The 23,346-nt window shown below is 37.0% G+C and overlaps 1 protein-coding gene across 1 annotated transcript in view; it reads left to right on the forward strand.

Annotated features, from left to right (window-relative positions):
* Positions 1-23,346, forward strand: part of ADGB (androglobin) — a 126,318-nt gene that overhangs the window by 93,756 nt on the left and 9,216 nt on the right. The window contains exons 27-34 of the mRNA XM_037144980.2: positions 3,440-3,624; positions 5,248-5,444; positions 8,770-8,881; positions 12,063-12,235; positions 17,818-17,994; positions 18,737-18,845; positions 19,222-19,224; positions 21,691-21,904. Of these exons, the coding sequence (XP_037000875.2) occupies positions 3,440-3,624; positions 5,248-5,444; positions 8,770-8,881; positions 12,063-12,235; positions 17,818-17,994; positions 18,737-18,845; positions 19,222-19,224; positions 21,691-21,904 (1,170 nt within the window). The remainder of the gene's footprint in view (positions 1-3,439; positions 3,625-5,247; positions 5,445-8,769; positions 8,882-12,062; positions 12,236-17,817; positions 17,995-18,736; positions 18,846-19,221; positions 19,225-21,690; positions 21,905-23,346) is intronic.

Here is a 23,346-nt window from a genome sequence, read left to right on the forward strand (position 1 = left end):
TAAAAAAAGGAGTCCTTTTGATTCCTCTTCAGACTTGCCTCTCATGTCTATGCCCTCCTGTCTATGGTCAGTGTCTGTCCACTGATTCAGAGCCTCATTATGTTTCGTCTGTAGAAATGCCACTTTCCGGAATTCATGATTCCATTGTATCCCCCCTTTTATACACTCTCTCTTTCTCTCCCTTTCTTCCTTTCTCTACTAGAGGACTTACCCTTCTAACACACATTTTAAAACGTGATTTCCTTCTTTAAAACCTTTGGCTTTGACTAAAGAATAAGATCCAAATCGCATGGTGTATGATATTTAACACCCTTCCCCGGCCACCAAGCACAAGGTGTCCTTTCTGGGTGGAACTGAGCAGCGACTCCTGATGTTTCTGCCATGTGATTCCGCTTGTCCGTGCCTCTCCTCGCGTCCTGGCCTAGCCTGTCGTCACTTTTCCACCTGGCAAAATTCATCGATGTTAATGATGATTTTCAATGGTCAAATCCTCTGTGCTTAAACTTCCAAATATAATTAGTTGCTTCTGGTCATTTCTTATAGCCCTTTTTTCTTCCTGAAAATATGACCTATCAAATTTTAGCTGGTTAATGTCACAACAACCTCTGTGAGAATGAACATATGTTGAAGTCAGAAACATAGGTACAGTGCCTGCTATTGAATGAGTTCTTAGGCTACTTATCTCTTGTCAATATATGTCATTCTACACAGACAATTTGGAAAATGTATGAATATATTATTAAAGAGATAAAAGTAACCCATAATCAAACAACCTAGAAACAATCATTATTAGTATTCTGTTGTAGTTTCTTAGAGTGTTCTTTTTCTAGTCTCAGTTTAACATTATTAAAATGATAAAATAATTAAAGTTTTCTAAACTGACCTTTTTACTTAGTATTATGGTATGAATATTTTCCAATGACATTAAGATGTTCTTTTATAATTGTTTAGTAATCATTCATATAGATATATGATAATTTACTTGGTTATTGGTTATTCCTCATTGTTACTATTTTTTCTATAGTGTTAATAGAGATATGATGGGTATATTTTACTGTAAATATTAAATTTCTGATTATCTAAGGTTTTATTATATGAAAGATATTATGTTCTTTAAAAACTTTATACATATTGGGAAATTAATTTTTTAAAAATTGAAGTTTTTTGACAAAATAAAACAATAATCTATTGTATTCTAGCTGATTTTTCTATAATTCTTTCTATTATACTTTTAAACTTTTTTCTTTAAAAACATAATACATTTTTTAAATTGGTAAAATATCTTTCATCTATTCTAAGGAGCACAGACAATTGGTAGGTTTTAAAAACCACTTTTTACAAGGTGTTCTTGGTGCTGTGGCCTGGGTTCGAGCCTGGTGTGAGCCTGGAGGGCGGCAGAAGCCACCCAGCGCCGCCCTGCCGAGGCCTCTCCTGTGCTGGCGGAGGTTCGGTGGGAATTAGGGGCTTTGGAACAGCTCCCTGTCCAGTTCCTATCATCAAAAATAATTATCTTGAAGTGTACAAACAGCAGAACTTAACATTTATACTGCTGTTGTTTGATCTAAAGATTATTTACAATATATTCATTCCAGGAAGTATTATATACAAAGTATAAAGATTTTAAAGGAATTAATTCTTGGTACTTATTGTTTACGAGATTAAACATAAGTCAACATTGTTGGGATATACTATTTATATAGCTTTGTAACTTATCTTTGTGGCTAATTATTTTTATTATAAAGATGTAATAAAATGTAACAATATATTAGAAAATAATCAAATGAAACATAATATATTTTTATAATAAAAATAATCAATGATAAATTTACATTTTAGAACTCTATAGACAGTATAGTCCCAGAGTGTTTACTTATGCTTACATTTACTTAAGTATTGTACATGTAGATAAAATTTGGAGAAAATCCTGGAGGAAAGCACAAAATGAGGGCAGTCTGAGGGGTGGAGGGTTCTCATTCATCTGTCTGCTTCTTATAAAAATCTACATATTGCCTATTGGAAAGAAAGCAAGAAAAAAAAAAGAAAGGAGACATAGCAGTGACTGAAAATAACCACCATGATAGAATGTTTTAACGACTGTGATGGGAAACCATTCTGTGCCACAGCACAGTTGCAAACAGACTCAGAGGTGACATTTAACCTGATGTCTAAGTTACTCTTGGAAGTTGGTCCTAAAGCCATCAAGCTGAGGAGCATTTGTGCAAGTTCATAAATGAAAAAGCAAACGACCTTTTCAGGGAACTAAAGACGTTCATTTTGTTTGCCGAGTGAACTCCCAGGTTGTTGTGGTCAGGGGTGAGGCTGGGGAGGTTGGCAGGTGCCTTTCCTAAAGGCCTCAGAAGGCGAGAGATTTATACTGTACCTTAGAGGCCATGAGGCACTTGGAAGGATTTTAAGAAAAACGGCATTAATAGACTTGTGTTAAAACCTTATGTCTGCAAAGCATGAATTGAAAAAAACTTCATTGCATCTAATAAAAGATGACACTGCAAGGTACTGGGGATTAGGATTCCAATGTAGGTTTTTGAGGGTTTTTTGGATACAGTTTAACCCATAACAGTTAGTGACAGTGGATCTAGGTAGAAGAGGAAGGATTTTTAATTATTGAGGCAGTAGAAATGACAGACTAGGTTTACTGGGACTCCCGGGGTTTGACTTGGGGAACTGTCGAACAATAGGTGTCATGTATTCAGAAAAAAGGGAGGGGACCCCATTTGCAGGCTGGGCCATAGGGAGACAATTTATTCATTCCTAGGTGTGAAATATGGTGGGCCAGTAAAAATGACACTGTCCAAATGACACAGTGTCCAAATGACACTGCCTGAGTATCTTCAAAGATTCATCAAAAATAGGGGGGGGAAACCAAAACCAAAAAAAAAATATTCAATTGCATTAAGGGAGGATTCGGGTTGGAGTTAGACTATTCCAGTTTTTTTGCAACAGATTCCCACCCTGCACTGTGTATAGGCTGACAGTGCAGGCATGGGTACTACTTTGGGTTTCTCTATATTTTGCAAACCACAGAGAGCATTTCTAACAGTAAAGCTTTGAGGGATACTGTGTTTGCCAGTTGTGGTCTTTGTCCGTCTGCAAGAGATGAGAATGTAATAGGCAGGTGTGCGTGGTAGTAGTTTGCAGATCAGTCAAGTTTTATAAGTGAGTGCTTATCATATCTAAACAAAAAGTTACATTTTCTGTTTGAGATTTAATGGTAATAAATTTCCTATATTCGTTTCATTTTACCCCAGCTTATTGGGAATTTTGCCAAAGTGTGCAATAGCACTAATATTTCCAAGATTTCAGTCGACTTTACAAAGTGGTTTTACTTTTAGCTTATCACATTAGCAAATTGTAGTTTCCTTTATTAATTTGGGGGAAGGCCAATATCCTTGCATGTAAACTGGAGTGTTTTTCTTTACAGGTATTCAGTGAAAGTCGCATTACAACACCCTGTTACCATTCAGGTGCGCACATCCAAGCCGGATGTGTTTGTCAAGCTACAGGTCCTAGAAAATGAAGAAATTGCCGTGAGCTCCGTTGGGAAAGGCCAAGCTCTAATCCCAGCATTTTACTTTCTGGGGAATGAAAAAGCTCTGAGCTCTCAGTGTAAGTATGGCTTTTTAAAATTGGTTGTTTAGATTTATAAGTAGCTATTTACGTTCATGTAACTGATTTTCAAAATGTTTTCTTTAAAACAGCAAGTAAACAATAGCAAGTTAAATCTGTAAAGCTTGATATTATAGTAAAATATTTTAAAGACTACTAAATTTTTGTGTCACATGAGATTGATAGATATTTATAGTTGTACTTCAAAAACTTTCTTATTACCTAAAACTTCTTACATTTCTGAATGAAAAGGACATGTTTATTATCTTGAAAGAATGTTTTATTTTTTTAATTTCCAAGTTATTATTTTTAGAAAATATTCTATTAAAATTCACACAACTTCAGTGTTATTATTTTCAATGTAACAGAAGCAATTCATTAATAAAATAAAATTATTTCTGAAATTGTGGATAACAAAAATACTAAGACATATATTCATTTATTCTAGTAACTTGATTCTAACTGTAAAAATAACACTTGCCCAAGGTAGAACATTTGGAAAAATAGAAAATTATAAACAAGAGAACATGATTCCCTTTAAATCATGCTACTCAGAAAAAGTAATGTTAATATTTCATCTTTTATTCCTCTATTTTTCATTTTGCATTTACATTTTAAACGAAACTTGGATTTTACCTATACTGATGTTTGGTATTTCTTCTTAGAACTATAAGTTTTGTTTATTTGTGGCACTGGTTAGGACTTCTAAACCAGGAACATAAGAGTGATGATGATACTTCTTTTCCTTAAACTGGAAGACTTTAAAGCATGTACCACTTTGTATCATGTTTGCTGTTCATGTCTAATAATTGCCCTTTGTAAAATTTAAGAAAAAAATTGTAGTGGTAGCTAAAAATTTTAATATGTAATGGGTTTAGAACTTTCTTAATTACTTTTTGTGGTTTATAGAAATTGTCAAATTGTTTCCTTTTAAATTTTATACATTAATTTTTAATTTGGAATCATTCCTGGGATAAAACCTATCAACTTATAATATTTTAATATATTCCAATGATTAGAATATACTATTTTATATGATTTATTTGATCAATGGGTCTCTATTTTTTCCCTTTGTGTGCACCAAACACCACTCTTTACAGCTTTTCTAGTTAGAATTATGACAATTTCTTGAGATTAACTTGGAAACTTTGTAATTTGGAAGCCATTTAAATACTACAGAAATCATTTGGCTTTTTAAAGTTTATTAGATTTGATTTCAAAACTAAGTCTGATGTTTTCAGGAGATAAATTTTTCTTGGTTTTAGTTAGTTCTTAATAATTTCAATGGTTATTTTTTGTTTTTACTATATATATATTTTTTTACTTAAAACTGACAGTTTTATCTAGTATTTTAAGTTAATCTGCAGGACTCTTTTAATCTTTCAAAATTTCTTCTGAATATATTTGCATAACAACTTTTAAATATTAAAATACTACCAGAGTAATTTCCTTTAAAACCAGAGCATTGCCAAGAAGCCAGTGGTGTTGTTTTTTTTTTATCTCATTAAAACAAAACAAATTGACTTGTCCTTTTGAGTATCTCCTGATGGTATGTAACTAAATAACACAATCAGTAAATTTGCAGTTCACGCATTTTAACTTAAGTATATTTTTCCTGTACAGCCAGCAAGCAAATACTTTCAATTCATGCTCAAACCAAGAAAGATCAGGAGTCATCTGCCAAGAAGAAATCTGTCCAGGGAAGTCAGAAATCCAACAAGGGCAGACCTGGCAGTGCAGTAGTAGACAGTGGTCAGCTGATCTTGGAAGAAGAAACTGCCACTGCCACTATAGAAGAAAATGCTAGCACACCTCTGCAGGTACATGTACATTTAAAAGAATTACTTACTGATACTACTTCTAAAAATCTCACATACATTCTCTCCTTAAAAATTGCCAACACACAGGGGTGGGCAGCTGTGAGTACACAAAACATAGAGTTAACAAAGCTATTGTAATAATCACAGCCTGCATGTCTTTCACTGCACCGGCACCTGTAAACTGACTTTGCCCACCCTCTGTACATGTGTACGTCTCTGTACATGTGGTGCATTCAACACACAACCAGAACTGAGGAACTGGACATTATTAAACAGTCTCTCTATTCCAAAAATATGTGGCAAACTCAATCCATACACTGACTCTGTAATATAAATGTAATTATCTTACATTACATAAGTGATTTTCTTATGTAAAAGGACACATAACTTTGAAAAGGCTCACATATTTATAAAAACTTATTTGTATTTCTTAAGTTAAAGAAATAAAAAATGCACATACTTTAAAGCCACAGAAGTAAACAGGACCTATCGATTGAAAAAATAAGAAATTAAGAGAATAAATTACCAGAAATGAATTCTAGTCTGACAGTAATACAGTAAATATAAACATATTTTTAATCAGCTAAAAAAAATTTAAAGTTATATAAAATCAGGATTTGCAGAATGTTTAAAGTTGTACTGAAATAGAGCTATGATAATATTTTAATATCTCAATACATAGAATTCGTGAGATATTACATGAAAATAAAAGGAAGAATAAAACAAATAAATATGTTCCTAATAAACATATAAGCATCTAACTGTCAAGAATCAATGAATAAAAAGCAAAAACTATTAAAACTACAGAGAAAAATTAATAAGTTAAAAATTAGTTGTGACAACATAAAAGTCATAGAGGAAAACACTGGCAGGAAAATCTCAGACATTCCACAAAGCAACATCTTCACTGATATGTCCCCTAAACCAAGGGACATACGAAAAGAATAAACAAATAGGACCTCATCCAATTAAAAAGCTTCTGCATGGCTAAAGAAAGCAGCATTAAAATGAAAATAGAACCAAATATATGGGAAAACATATTTGCCAATGATACCTCAGACAAGGGTTTGATCTCCAAAATATATAAAGAACTCACATGACTATACTCCAAAAAGACAAAAAACCCAATTTAAAAAATGGGCAAAAGACCTGAATAGACACTTCTCCAAGGAGGACATACAGAGGGCCCAAAGTAATATGAAAAGTTGCCCAGCATCACTAGCCATCAGAGGGATACAAATGAAAACCACAATGAGATACTGCTTCACAATGGTGAGAATGGCCAAATAAATCAGTAAACAAGTGTTGGAGAGGACGTAGAGAAAAGGGAACCCTAGTGCACTGCTGGTGGGAATGAAGACTGGAGCAGCCACTGTGGAAAACAGTATGGAATTTTGTCAGAAAACTAAAAATGGACCTGCCTTTTGACCCAGCAATTTCACTGCTGGGACTATATCCTAAGAACCTTGAAACACCAATCCAAAAGAACCTATGAACCCCAATATTCATAGCAGCACAATTTATAATAGTCAAGGGCTGGAAGCAACCTAAGTGCCCATCAGTAAATGAGTGGATCAAAAAACTGTGAAAAAACATTTACACAATGGAATACTACACAGCAGAGAGAAAGAAGAAGCTCCTACCCTTTGTGACAGCATGGATGGAACTAGAGAGCATCATGCTAAGTGAAATAAGCCAGGTGGTGAAAGACAAATACCATATGATTTCACCTTTAAGTGGAACCTAATCAACAAAAGAAAAAAGCAAGCAAAATATAACTGAGACACTGAAAGAAAGAATAGTCTGATGGTAAGCACAAGGGAGGTGGGAGGGAATAGTGTAGGGAAGGGTTTTCAGGAACTACTGTAAAAGACACATGGACAAAAACAAGGGGGAAGGTGGAAATAAAGTAGGGAGGGGGATTTGGCTGGGTTTGGGGGGAGCCGTTAGGGGGAAATGCAGACAACTGTAATTGAACAACACTATAAATAAATACCTAAGTAAAACAAAAAAATTAATAGTTTAAGATTTTAGCACACACCTCTCAGAACGGATAGATTAAGGTGAGAAACAAAATACTTATGATTACTAGGATTTGAAAAATTTAGGAATGTTTATGCTTTATCCTTTAGATATTTATATAAATGTTTTACTCAACAAAGAAGAAATATTCTTCTCATGGCACAGACAGGAAGCCTCAATAAAAAATAAAGTATATTGTATAGATTAGAATAAAATGCAATAATATAGAAATTAATAAACAACCTAAAATCTCATAAAAGTAGACATATAATAAAATACATTAAATAAATTTTTAGTTAAAAGGAACAGAAAAGAAATTACGAAGTACAAGAACTAAAAACAATAAAAAAATTTCAAATCTGAATTTATAAGTCACATCTAGGATAACATTCAATGGAATGTTGACTTTTAAATTAGTTCATCAGAAAACGTGAATGATAACAAAATTAAGTAAACTATGAAAACAATAATTAGAAGAACAAAATATTAACTCAAAGAAAAAGAAAAATGTTAATAATGTTGAGATAAAATTTTTAAATATTAATAAATCCCAATTTTAAAAAGAATGGTAAAGTAAACATGCTTCTTATAGGACCAGTTGAGACATAAAATACAAGCTGTTAAACATAGAATAAAACAAGCAGACTGGAAGTATAGGCTTGAAACAATAGGCTTTTTGAAACAATTAAAGTATCATATACTTTGTGTATAAAACAATTAAAGTGTCATATCTGTGAGAGTGAATTTCAAACTTTAAAACACTGTGATACATTTTTAGGAAAAAGAGAGGAATAGTGAATTTGCTTCATTAGGAAATAGAAGATAATAGTAATAATAATAATAACAATAAAGAAGAAGAAAAAGCTGAACTGATCATCAAAATCTTACTTTTCCAAAAAAGCCATAGGCCCAGCTGGCTTTATAGGCTAACTCTAACAGACCTTCAAGGGTAAATTGCTCTAGAAAAACAGTAAAATAATGCAAACTTCCATATGTTTTCTCAGAGATTAATATAATTCAAATTTAAAAGTGATAAAAATAATAAAAGTAAAGTACATAAATTATACTTATAAATATGGATATAAAAACTAGGAATGCTGGGTTTGGTGAGGATGTAAGGACCAAGTTTTATAGACTGCGGTGTTAGAGAAGGTTAGAGAGCATCTGATAATATTTCATTAGATTATGATTGTATGATCCAGAACAAATAGGCACTTATTATATGCCTAAAATAATGCATTCTTTGGCAAAGGTTGTGTTTATTCGTATTGTTCTTGCTGAACCATAGTACTCTACTCCCCAGGTTTACAAGTACATCATCCAGTGTTTGGTGTTGTATAACAGCTGGCCCCTCACGGAAAGCCAACAGATGTTTGTCCAAGCTCTGAAAGACTTGGAGAAAAGTGATAACAAAGGTATGTCTCCCTAAATATCATGCATGCACTTAGTATTTTATATAAACATTTAATCATAAATTTATAATGTAATTATTAAAACATTACCAAGTCAAAATGGATTAAAGACATTCTCATAAGACCAGAAGCCAGGAAAGCCCTGGAAGAAGACCTTAGGGCTGAGCTCGTGCTTTGGTTTCGGCAATAATTTTTTGGATGTAACACCAAAAGGAAAAGCAAAAACTAGAAAGTGGGATGACATCGAACTAAAAAAAGTTTAGTTCAGATCTAAACCAAGTAAAAGATCAGGCCTAGATTCTTCACAATTACAATTTCACTTACTAATGAAGTGTCTTACAAGACTTTCTGAAAGGGACAAATGTGTCCTTTAAGCTTATATATGAATTTGATACAACTCTTACCAGTTGGGAGAATTACATAACCTCTCTGTACTTGCCCCACTGGGATCTTTCAGAGATAAAAGAGAAAGAAACATAGTAGGGATTTAACACCAATCATTTGCTCCCGTGCCACTTAGGTACTTAGTTGTTAGAAAGAATCAGTAGAACGTAAGGCAAAAGCCCCTCATGTTGAGAGAAGGTAACTGTATGTTCCTAAATGTAAACCACTGGATTTTTCAATGTGGTCCTAGGACACCAGCCTGAGCACCGCCTGGAAACTTGTTAGAATGCAAGTTTGGGGGCTCCACCCTACCAAATCAGAAATGTTCACGGTGGTGCCCAGAAAATCTATTCTTAACAAGCCTTTCTGTGATTTCAGTGCAGGCTAACAATTGAGAGCCAGTCTTGTGAAGGAACCTTGAGCTTCCTCGAATTTTAAATCATTGGATTTTTCCCTCTAGCCTGTCCTTTCGCAACACTTGTTTCTCACAAAAGGGAATATCGTGTACATGTCTTAAAGCAGTATTTCTTCAAGTATGGTACACACGCAACTTGAATCAGAACCACTTAAGGTAGTTTTTAAAGTTGTGCATTCCTGGGCCCATATCAGACTAAGGGGGTTGACTCTCTAGGGTTAGGGCTTCAACATCTACATTTTATAGGCTTCTTGGGTGGTTCTTTTAGTCACTGAAATTATGAATCACTGCATTACAGTAAACATGGCATTACTGATCAACAGAGTTATCTGGCAGTGCAAGGTATAGAGAATGAGTTCTCTTCCCCCAGTTTTTATGAGGTTTCTGCATGTAGCACCGGCCATGAACTCCTGACTTCACCAGCACTGAGGTCTCTGGGGCCTGGATTTTACTGGAAAAGAAGCTGAAGTGCCGGCTGTGGCCACAGAGGCTGGAGGGGAGCCCAGTGATTTCATACTGGGCTTAGGACGATGGTGAGCTGGTGCTACCCCACCTTTATGGAGCAGAGGCAGCGTGAGAGGGTGGAATACACAGGCTCCCATTTCTCCATTTCTGGATGTGCAGAGTTTCTTCAGTCTTGACGTCTGGGGTTAACAAAGGACACCAAGAAAGGGAGGAAACACATGTGTCCTTTGCAGCCTCTTACCTTTATCCTGGTCTCTAATAAAATGTTATTTTATTTTCTGGCTTCTTATAAACATCTGTGTCCTTCTTCTCTTGATTCATTTTCAATGGCTCATCATCTCTACCCTTACTCCTCTTGTTATAATAACTTTATATTTGTTCTATGGTCTCTCTCTATGTCTCTTGTTTCTTTGCTTTTTGTTTTTGTTTTTCTGCTTACAAGTTAAATCAGTCCATTTTTTAAATTTGTTCTATCCATCACACTCAAGGACTGAGCTGCTCAGAATGGAATCTCACCTACATCTATAAAGCTTTTTGTAATTCTCTGTCTTCATGACAAGGTCTCTCAGGTCATGGGAGTTCTCCACTCCCTTGGGACATCCCCCAGACAAACCACATGCAGAGAAAACTCAGAAGGTTCAAACAGGAAACCAAACACAGGAGAATAACGATGAAAATGGCAGCATAAGGACTCCAAAAACTAGCTCCTCTATAAAAGAAGTAAAAAGCATGACAGAAATGATCAGAATCAACTTTTTCAGAACCCTGAAAATAAAAAAAAAACTTTATTCAAGAAAAAAAGCCAAATCTCTTTCAAGACAGTGAGCTCTATAGCATTTTAATTTACCCCTATCCCGTCCCCAGGTCTCCAGCCCATTGGGAGCCTTGAAAACTAGCAGCCTGTGGTCCTGCTAAGATTGGCAGCCACCAGAAAGAGTAGACTAGAACTGAATCTCTTTCTAAGTCTCATTCCCAGAAAAACAAAAACAGAAAAATTGTCACTAACAATCCTGCCTGTGAAAAAGACTAAAGAAAGCCTGTCAAGCTGAAATTTAAACACACACACAAATAACTTGTATCCACATGATGAAATCATGTACACCATGAGAACAATTTAAAAATACTTAGATATGAATTTTAAAAAATACCAAAACTTATGAAAGACAATTGACACCAGTGCTGAGTTAATTTTTTTGCTGTAAATGCCTATATTTAAAAAGAAGAATGATCTCAAATCAGTAATTTAAGCTTCTACCTCAAAAAAATTAGAAAGTAGAAAAGGAAAAAGAAACTAGCTCAAAGCAAGCAGATCAAAGGCAATAATAAACACTGAAGCTTAGAGGAGTCAATTCAATATTGTTCTGAAGATACTAGACCAGGCAACTAGGCAACAAAATTAACTGAAAACATCCACATTCAAAACTAATTAGATAGTAGTGGTGTTTGCATAGCCGTATGACTATTCCAGAACTCAGTGATTTGTACACTTCAATGGTGAGTTCATGGTGTATGAATTATTTCTCAGTTTTACAAAGAAGAGTCACAGGTTTTTATTAAAAAGATCAATTGGTGCCCTGGCTGGCATAGCTCAGTGGATTGAGTGCTGGCCTGTGAACCAGAGTATCACGGTTCGATTCCCAGTCAGGGCACATGCCTGGGTTGCAGGCCAGGTCCCCAGTAAGGGACACAGGAGAGGCAATCATACCTTGATGTTTCCCTCCCCCTCTCCTTCTCTTCCTCTCTAAAGATAAATAAATAAAATCTTTAAAAAAAAGATCAATTGGTTGGCTTGTTTAAAAAAATAAGGGAAAACCTTAATACCTTAGACTAACCACTTTTTCTTGAATTGCTCCTCTTGTACCTTCCTGGCATGATTTTATTGTCATATGAGTCACTGGTTCCCATTCTATGTCTCTCTAGCTCATGGAGAAAAGCACGAGGAATCAATTTCCTCGGGAAGCCCAGATTCCCATGCTGTTAGTGAGGGGCCAAAAGCTTCAGGAACATCCAAAACAGTGAGGAAAGGCAAAGAAAAGTCTTCTGAGAAAGAAAGGTCAGCCAAAGACAGACAAGCACCTCGCTTTGAGCCTCAGGTGGGTGGAGGACTTCTTCTTACTGGAGTCACTTAATACCTTTAGGTTCATTGGGTCCCTGCTCGCCCATCTCTCTGCAAGCAGCCTTTCCTACTTTAGTGTCAGAAAGCATTAATTTAACGTTTTATATGAAAGACACTGTTTGGGGGAGTTGAGTTTCTAATATTCATATTACATAGATCCTACTCTCAAAAAAGACCACAGTGCAATGGAGGAGGCTGAAGGTGAGCAGTTTTAACGTTAGAGGTTGACTGTGCAGTGGTGGAAGGAATAGGACCTATTCTGGCTTCTTCCTAGAGGCGCAGAGTCTTGAACTGAGTCAATGAACAAGGACACGCTGAGGCAAAATTCAACACAATGATCTGTTTGTTTGTTTTTTAATCCTTAAAGCATGAGATATGAGGCTGAATGGGGTAAGGGTCAGGTGGAGAGCCTTGAAGCTTCATTAGAAGCTGGGACTCAATGCACATCCCCAGAATCCTGAATCCAAATTCCCTCCGGGCCAGTTTGATAATTATAATGATGGGGGTAAAAAAGGTGTGGGTGGCAAATTTGAGGAACATTAGCATAGGCATAAAGCTATTAAAATTCAAATTATTTGAAAATACTGAACTCAAAACAAATGACCTGTGCGGAGGATTTCTTTCCGTCATTTGTTATCACTGACCTCCCAAGCAGGGCTGGGAGGTCAGGGGTTTTATGAGTGTACCACCATGATCAGATTTGCATTGCAGATACCTCAGTGACTTGCAAGTGTATGAATGTAAATGGGAAAAGAGCAGAGATGGGGCAACCATTCTAAAAGGTGCTGCCGTAGCCCAGGTGAGAGAGTGTAGCTGTACCAGGTCCAGGTCAAAAGAAAGGAAGACGAGGACAAATGAAGAGTTATCTAGGAAACAAAAGGTATATGTAGTTATTAATCCAAAGTGCATGATAAGGAGTGAGAAGAAGTAAAGGCTCTCACCCAGGTTTCTAGCTGGACTAACTGAATAGGTTGTTGGTACCACTAGTCAAATAGACACTAAGAAAAATGAACAAATTAGGAGGTGATAACTCCATTGTCCCAGACTCCAATAATAGGAAAACCTGTCCACTTGCATTTTCGAGATTTAATTTCTTAGCTGTTGGAGTCTACCCTTGGCAATATTGAGGAGTAACTCTGATTTCCACAGGGAGGCAGGAGGAACTGGGGGTGGTGCTCTGAAGCTACCACTCATCTGTCGGTTTTGGAAGCCTAGTTGATTCAGGTCACCCACAGTTCACATCAATGCTGGGGACAGGCAAGTCACCACTGCTGCTGAAGGGGTGGCACCCTGCTTCCCTTAGTGCAAAAGTCTTTTGGAGAAGCAGAGAAGCAAGCAACTGCTTTTCCAGGGTCACCTAAGCATTTTTGGATGACAAATCACATCCTTCTACAAAGAGGATTTCACATGAGCAATATGTAAGTGGACCCAAACTGAAGCATGAACTTGAAGTAGCATTGGAACTCTCCAGGCAACTATGGTTTCCATGCTGGAGATTTGAAACTTAGCCCTTCTGCTCACATAAGACTGAAAAAGAGAGCATTCATATCCTATTTTAAAAGCACTGTGACTTTTGTTTCAGAGGCTTTTTTGGCAATCAGAATAAAATGACTTCATGTTTGGCTCAACTTAAGTCTGCTTCCCAAATATTAAAATCAAATAGTAGCTGTTAAAACAGAAAATAGTTATGCAAACCATCACATCTCCAAAACAATGTAGCATTAAATCAGAAGAAAAGTGTTTTCTGGGACACAGAAGTCACATTACAGATAAAGAAAATATGGTAGACAAAGGCTCTTTTCATTACACATACAGTTGAACCACAAAATTCGGGGAGTCATTTTACACTTTCCCAAATCATATTAATCCATACTTCACGTGGGAGGACAAAATGTCTCCATGTAAAAAAAAGAATATACGCATTTCCAGAACAAATGAGAAGTGGAATATAAGAACACTGAAGGGAAATGCAGTTCTGCGGATACAGACATCCTGACCGATTAAGAAGTTTGGCCTAGAATCTTCTTCATGTACCAAAGACAAGCCAGCAAGTCCTGGTGAGGCGTCTGAGGCCCTTCTTGTTTCTGTTGAACTAAGTACTGCTACCTCTGTCATCCCACGGAAGGTGTAAGAGCTTCAGCAGTTGGTTATGTTGGTGGCCTCTTGTCCACAGTAAAGTGTGAATCAGACAGAAGAGCCAGACAGAGCAGGAAGTGGCGATGAGGCTGAATAGGCCACGTGAAGGGCAGAAACACAGAGAAGGAAGAGCATTTATCTCCTTAACCAGGGAAGGTTGCAGGGCTGAGTACTGACGGTGGCACGTGGGCATTAGTCCAAGCATCGAGAACAACTGACTCCGAGCTCTGCGTTAATAGGGTTGAAAAACTGACTTTCATCTTTCTGAATTTCCTGGGGGAATAGGAGTGGCTGCCAAGGAAACAATTACTCCAAACTTACTACGAATGAGACAAATTAAGGATGACGCTCTTCAGACAGCAGTTAGAGAGACTTTGGCCTTAACTGGCCATGTGAATCCCGTGAAAGAGAGAGGACTCCTAATTTGAACAATTGATGGCGTGGGAACAGGGGTATGGTTGCTCTTCAGTCACGGCGAAAGGGACCTGACTTACTCAGAAGCCAGTTCATCGGCTCTTTCATTGCATGTGTGGTGTGAGCACAGGTGCCACATCAGCTTTCATGTTGGAAGTGCTCACATGTTCTTGAGAAATGTGAGAAACTTTATAGAAAGTTAGGATCTGAGTTTTCACAGAATGCCATACTGGAACAGTCAAAGTGGGTTGGAGCCATGCATTTGATGACAGTCACATGCAGGGAAATACCCTGAAGGGTACAATGGCATACACAGCAATGATTAAAACAAGAAATCCTGCACATCCTCGGGTAGCTGCAGTAAGTACTACAGTGAACAGAGGGGAAACGCCCACAGCTTTTGTGCACAGGAACTGTGGTCATTTTCCTGGACCCAGCTCGTACCAGGTGAGAGGAGGCTGGTATGCAGCAAGGCAGGCCATTGGGGTCACATCTGCTGCTCCAATGCGACTTTGCAGAGGGTGCGTTTGGGAAACAATCTCCCTCAGGATCAAGATTATAACTGCTCAGCAGTAGCAATACATGATTAAATGTCTTTGGCCAGATGTCCTGTTACAGTGCATCATACTCCTTGGCATTCAACGTTGTAAGAGTGGCATAAGAAACACCACCATATACACAAGCCTGCAAACCAAACTGTCTAGTGCTATCGCCATTGCTACAGATACAGAAGTAGTCTGATAACTAATTTCAGATTCAATCCTGTGATGCTGAAAACGTATCTGTAGATGAAAGTCAAGATGATAAGGTGGATCAGCTGCTGATGAAATGTTGAAATATGTAGAAAGAAATGAGGAGAAAATGAAAAGACTTGCAAAAATATTAAGCCAAGAAAAAAAAACAATTCTGCAAATTATTGATGATTGGATAAAACTAAAACCTAATATGTATGATAGTCTTCTATTCTTTTCAAAATTCTGATGAATGTATGCGTATCATCTTAAAAAATGAATGCCTTTTCAAAATATCCACCAAATCTAATAAGGAATTATGGGACTCAGCATGAGTTAACATTAAAACACTCATAAATTTGGGGGACTCTGGGGACAGCCAGTGCTTGGACCATTTTGCACATATGCTTGGCTCCAAATGTCATATGGAAGTTAGGTGTTTATGACATTAATAATTAACTAAGCTTTAGTAATCTTAATAGTTTGCTAGTTGGCTTTAGTAGATGTTGGTATTATATTGCTTGATGATTTAATATTTATTAATATATGATCCAAATAGGAAACTGAAAACTAACATATTATACTTTGTATTTTTCCTTTAGTCATTATAATCATGCTAAATTTATGTGACCATTAATTCTATTTCATATGAAAAAGCTGCTTTCTTCTTAAATTTACATTACTTGTGTTTTCATTAGCTACATTCTACAATCCAAATACTGCCTTTTCCTATAATATCATCTAAACAGATGTGGAAGAATGGGATTTTGTCTATCAAAGGAAGATTACATTCAAAACATGAAAAATCAGATACAGTTTTTTATTCAGCATTTGCTTGCTTCAACATTGTGTGGTTCTGAAAAGTTCCAATCAACCACTTCTTTCCCTGAAAATTCAGGATAATGCTGTATATTAACTTTTCAAGATATAGCTCTAGTTTTTCATTCACTACTATAAAATAAGTCATTTGAATTCATTGAGAAAATAGCCCTATCATTAACAAAATAAGCTATTGCAATTTAAAACAAATAAGCTTAACTCAATTCATAAATTTTCATAAGATAGGTGGCCTTCCCTTGGTACTTCATGGAGTTCTTCTCCCTGATCAAAACCTGATCCCAGAAGAGAGTTTTTAATAAACTCATTTATCCAGCAATACAAAAGATGGCAAAAGCTTATGTATTGTATTTTAAAAGAAAGAAATAAAAGAATTTCCAATTTTGAGATTTAAGTTTTCATTAGATCATTGGGGGAATATTGCAGAGAGCAAGGAGGTCTTTTTGGTAGCATTGCAACCAAACTGCACGTGAAAAATTTATTCAGTGCTACCCCACCCCCACTGCCCCATCTGTATTATGAATAATTATGGATAATTGACATTGTCTCAGTCTTATCAAAAGTGCTGAAGAGTCGCATAAGATTCAAGCCTCTCTCCCAACCAGACAGCCACAAATGAGTCTTATTTATTTGGACACTTTCAAGTCCAGTGTGGATATTCTTCCAGCCTAAGGTCCATGAAAGTGACCTTAGAAAACATCAAAATGTCAAATTTCATAATGAATGCATATCAAGTAAAATACACAAACTTGGAAATACCCAGACTTGGAAATGATCACATGTTCCTGCCCTCATTTTTCTAAGGAGATGCTGTTAGCCTACCAGTGACTTAGAATTTTTTTGTTTATAGTTTTAAAATAATTTTACATAGAGTGAAAAAACAATACTAAATGTATAATTCAATGCATTTGAAAAATGCATTCACCATGTAACCCACATCTCTATCAAGATATTGATTACAGACTAATTCCATAAGCTTAGAAATCCATTCAAACCTCTTTACACTGGATTCTGTCCTTCCCACACCTCGCCCCCAGGCAATAGTTTGCCTGTTCTGTAACATCGTACACACAAATCACACAAGAAGCATTCTTTTGGGTTCAACTTTATCTTTCTATACTGTCTATCTGTATAATTCAGTTGCATTGTACTGTATATTAGTAGTTGATTGCTTTTTAATGTTAAATGTTATAGTAGTCAATAATATGACATATTAAGATTTGTTTATTCATCAAGTGATAGACATTTATATTATTTCCTCCTCTTTTGCTATTTCAAATAAGGACATATGAGGGTTCTTATCCAGGTCTTTCTGTGAAAAAATGTTTTTATTTCTTCTGGGTAACTCCTTAATGGGGAGAGTGTGGCTCTCAGGATAAAATCTGTACCCCTTTGGATAGAGGAAAGCTTCTGACCCAAAGGCTGCTTTTTGTTCTATCAGATGTCTGCTGTTCACTCCCAACAAGAAGACCCAAATAAACCCTCCTGGATTTTGAGGTTGGTCATTGAATACAATGAAGCAGACTTTCTCGAAGTCAAAAAAGATACAGAACGAGCAGATGAGATCCGAGCCATGAAGCAAGCCTGGGAGATGGCTGAGCCAGGACGAGCCATCAAGGTCACTTGAGTTTGAAAAGTTGTTCTTGTTCTTTCACTCCCTGGTGTGGCTGGAAGGAGGAGTCCCGCTGGTGAAACCACACAGTCTTTCCTCTAGAAACGGTATCTGGAGCTTTCTCAGACATTGACTGACTCCATGTTCAGGCCACATTTGGACACCATGTGAAACGTCACCCTGCCATGATGACTTGCAAAAACAAAGCCCATAGTGGTGCTGCTCATTGACCCCAGCTGCGGGTCACCTCATTCCTTTGCTTAGCCTGGGCTTACACTGTCTGTGCTTACCACTTGCAGGTCAGAAAGCCAAACACTGCCTCGTACGTGCTTTCATGCACTTTGAATATCCTCAGATAGATGAGAAGAGTGTGCTCTCCCTGGCGGTGCACACTCATGCACTATATCTTGTCTCCCCTGCCCTGTATTTTAAATGAGTCATTGCCATAGCGAAACATTACTATTTATACGTGTTTCATGTCCCAACTCAGGGTGACTGAGGCAGATGAAAAAGGCTCAGGAGACTCTGGACTGACGTGCATTAAATTTAGGACCACTTGTTCAAGTTCTCAGAAATAACAGTCAAAACCATGGATGTTCCAGGGTTTGAGTTTATTTGCTAATTAATAGGACCCAACCTGATTCAAACTGCCTTATTTATTCACATTTTCCTGTGTTTTTATTTCTTTTTTTCTTTTGTACTACTAAGATGTTGCCTGTACTGTTAGTTGATAATGTTTGTTCCTTAGGCTTCTCAGGCTCGTCTGCATTACCTCAGCCGGTTCATTAAGAAAGTGCCCGATGCCCAGAACATACACCTGCAGGCATCAGAAAGCCAGGCGAGAGCAGAGGAAGAAGGTTGGTGAACCCTGCCCCAGTTGCCTCCAAGCACAGAGCTGCTAAAAGCACCTCTTAAAAGATAGGCAGCATGTCACACTGGTAAAAAGAAAACATTTTAGAATCTATTTTTTAGGATAGTAAAATGCCTCATACAATCCTATAAAAAATAGATACTGAATTTTTTTTGAACCAAGCATAGGCTTACTTCTTCTATGAGTTAGATATGATTTCCCCCATTTAAGAAGAGATGAGACCAGAAATAAGGGTGTGACCTGGCTAGAAGGTGTCAGCATGTGAACTTGAAGGCAGACTTCCTACTATAAATCTGGCACCCTTCTGATAACCATAAAAATAAATAATGGCAATAGGAACCATAGTAATAGCCTTGGCTCAGTTGGTTGAAGTGTTGTCTTGTACGCCAGATGGTTGCAGTTTCCATCCCAGGTCAGGACACATTCCTAGCCTGGGGGTTCCATCCCCCGTTGGGGTGCATATTAGGAGGCCACCAACTGATGTTTCTCTCTAACATCCATATCCCCCCCCTTCTAAAAATCAATAAACCTATCCTCAGATGAGGATTTTAAAAAATAAGAATCACGGTAATAAAATTAACTACATTTACTGAGTGATTGCCTTGGGCCTGGAACTGTGAAATACTAATTGTTTTATTTCATATTCATATCAACCCATGGATATTTAATATTGTTTTCAACTCACCAATAAGGAAGGACAAAAGCCCAGAGTAATTTTCCTGGTAATTTGCTAAATTCTCAAGATATCCAGGAGCAAGCCCAGCACACAGTCAGAGCTCTCCTCATCCCAAGGTCTTCTCGCCGACCTTTGGGTGTCTGCATCTCTCCCCACACTGGGCTGTCTGCAGAGGCTGAAGACACGAGACACGCACATCCCAAAACAGGCTTTTCTACTTTCACAGCTTCAAGAGAATGATTCGATAATTGTTATAAAAATAACATTCCTTAACTTTTCATAGAAACAATCTAAACAATAAATATCACCCTAATCTTGTTCTGCTGGGATGAGCCCTGCTTAGAATGCTTCATGTTTATTATCTCATTTTAACCCACAGCAATGATGTCATATATGTTACTACTTCTACTTTATAGACAAAGAGACGGAAGCTCAGAGAGTCACCTTATTCTTCCTAAGTCACACACATCTAAGTATTGAGAACACTGCGACTGAGCTATTTCTAACTCCTAAAGTACTTTCTCTTCTAGTTGATAGAATTAAATAATAGTAGAAAATATGAAGGTGAATAGAATACAGTTTTTGTCCTTTAGCTCTAGATTTTATTATGTTTAAAATGAATTAAGCTATACGTAAAAGAAAAACTATTCACTGGACACTTGTTATAAGTGACAAGGAAGACTTTACTCAAGACTATTACAATCGGAGTCAAGGTGGCTGCAATTGGGAAAGAGACTGAGTTAAACCTGAGTGCTGCGGGACAAGTAGGGTGTAAAGCCAACAAGCAAGGAGTGGAGAGAAAATTGCTCAGCAGAACTTGGTTAGGTATCAAGGGTCAAGGGCAGGGAACTTGATTAAATATCAAGGATAGGAGAAAGAGAAGCTTGATTGGATATCAAGGTGAGGGGTGCAGATTTCCAATAAACTGGTTTAGCTGGATTCTTGGCTAAAACTAGAAACCCTTCAAGCTGAGGACAGGACCCAGTAGTAAATAGGGTCAGAGAAGACTGACCTTGTCCTCCGACAAGGGCACAAATCTCTGTTTTACAGCTTGATGAAATTTCACATATGTGAGAAATTTTAGATCACAGTATAAAATACTTAACCTATCCCTAATATATCCCCAGAGTACTCCTCATTTGCCTTCTCAGTCATTTCCTTCCTCAGAGTAACTACTAGTCTGACCTCTATCACCACAAATGATTTTTGCTTGTTCTTGAACTTCATATATTGAACTCACACCGTAAGTGTACCCTATATGTCTCATTATTTATCTGTTCTATGTCTTCTTGTGTCAAGGTTAGTAAGTCATGTTTTATAAGAAAATTGCCTATTTTATATAAGTTAAACATCCTGGGTAAAAAAAAAATTTTAATTTTTTTCTGATCCATCTTGCCACAGGGTTGCATCAATTTTAATATTTTAAAAGAACCATCATTGATGGCTGAATGTTGAAATGTTATTTCAACATTTCTCCATACTCTTATTTTATTCAAAATAAGAATAAAGTAGCACTGACCTATTTTATTCAAAGCGGAGCATAATACCAATTAGAACATGTACAACTGATAAATAGAGGGGAAATGTCTGTGTAATGTGGAATTGTGTATGTTCTGCATTTTTTTCTAGGCATGGAGGTCTGTGATAGTGGGAGTAGAATCATAGCTTGAAGAATCAAAGCTGGAAGAAAAAACTCTTCCAGCTTTGCTGCTTCATCAGCAAGATGCCTTTTCAGCTTTGTCTGGAGACAATTTTAGACAAGTGTCTGCACTCAGAGCTTGCTCCCCAGAGAGGAGGGTCCTGCCCATTCACAATTCTCACACCGGTCAAGCAGCACTCCCTCCAGAGTTCACATGACCGGCAGCCCCAGTGGTCCAGAACTCCCCTTTCCATTTGTAATGTCTCACCTCCAAAAAGCCTCTATTTGTACATGACCTTTTCCCATACTGAGGCAACTTCTAGACCCACTGGGTGCCTGGATCATTGACATCACCTTCTGAGGTACCAACGACTGTTTTGGCTAATGTTCTGGTTAGAAGTTGCAAAGCTTACGAGTCTTTGCTCCAAATCTGTGTTCTCATAGCCCTGTTACTTTTTGCATGTGATTTCATAGAATGCAAATTTTGTCAGTAATGCACATGCCATGTTGTAATAGAATCATCTTCAAGTTCCACAAAACTGACAGAAACAAAGAGTTCTAGGAGTTTAGACAACAGAGAGCTAAAACAATCAGGAAGTATGCTGTGGAAGAAGTGGCAGATGACCAAGGTCTTAAAGGATCTGGAAAAATCAGTAAGCAGTGAGAGCAGGGGCGCCCTGGAGGGGAAGGAGGAGCCTGAGCAGACCGCGCAGAAGGAAAATATCAGTGAGTATTCCTCCCGTTGGTAAGATAAATGTGTATTTTGAAATAAAAGTCCTGGAAAATATACTAACTTAAACAAATGTGGCATCAAGGATTATACCATAGAACAATTTGTATTTTGAATTCATAGGTCTTCGTTTGGCTTATCAGAGTTGATGATCTGCTCAAGAACCTGATGATTAAGAATTTATCCTAAAAATAAAGTGGGCAATTTTTTTTTAAAAAGTAGGAAGTATACTTTGTATAGTTATACCTAAAAGTAAAGTTGCAGTGGTCATATATTCAATTGTCATGGATTCTTTTTGTTTTATCTATAGTATACTACGTGATAGATTTTTCTTCATTTCCTTTTATAACACATTTGAAATATTTGGCTTTGAAAAGGTAGGGAGAAAGCAATTTTCTGTCGTGCACAAGCTGTAGTGACTTAGTTCATTCTTGTGTAGTACGGGTTTGCATTTATTCACTAAAATAAACATACGCCCTTCATGGAAGGTGTTACAGAGAAACGTCTTTGCACATTCCTGGTTTCCAGGAAGAAGGATTTTCCCCCAAGCAACTCTTAGACTTTCTGTCTCTAAAGGGGCTTAGCATCTCATCTGATTGATATCTTTAGCAAGAATCAATTGGACTGTGCCTAGCAAGCCCAAGTTCACGGCTCCTTCTTGAATTGGGAGCACTGCCTATGAGTGAGGGGTGCTGACCTGCAGTGAGTTCCAGGGTTCTCCAATCATGGCCCACTGGCCTCTCCCATCAGGCTACATGCTCCAATCACACAATTCTATCAAGAGCACAATCTTAGTCTTTGCCCTCGACTTGTTCAGAGCCCAAGCAGGAGAGAAGAATATTTTAGAAAGAAATATCCTCAGAAGTGTCAACAATGGTTGTCTTCAAAATTGCTAAACCAGACTGAAAATTTTAAAATTAAAAACTGCTTATGGCTAGAGCATGTCCTTGATTTCCACTGTGAAAGGAAAATTCAAAGGGCTCTTTTACTATACTAATAAGAGATATTGATATTTTTAAACCAGTATTTTGAAAGTAAGCATTCATTTAAAAGCTAGCACAGGTGGCAGCAGCATTGAAACACATCTATCACATTTTATCCAATTGACAGAGCACTTTGGCATGTTTATCTGTTGAGCCTCTCTGAACTAGATACATGGTACCTCTGCCTCAGAAATGAGGAATTGATAAATGAAGACTGGCCCAAGGAGAGGAAGCGGATAGAGTTTAGGTAGAATTGGAACTTTTCAAACTTTAGGGTTTTTTTGATTCTACACATTGTATTCTTTAATCAAACACAAACTTTTTCCCACAGTCAATTCAAAGATCTATACAATGGAAACAGAATTAAATTCTGAAATCAAATCGTCTATATGCTTATAAGTTACCATGACCAGGGAACAGGGGGAAGGAGGACCAATGCAGCCTGTCCTCAAGCAAACA

The sequence above is a fragment of the Artibeus jamaicensis genome, unplaced genomic scaffold (assembly GCF_021234435.1).
Source record: "Artibeus jamaicensis isolate MK-2021 breed Jamaican fruit bat unplaced genomic scaffold, CSHL_Jam_final contig_3176, whole genome shotgun sequence".
NCBI classification, from domain to species: Eukaryota; Metazoa; Chordata; class Mammalia; order Chiroptera; family Phyllostomidae; genus Artibeus; species Artibeus jamaicensis.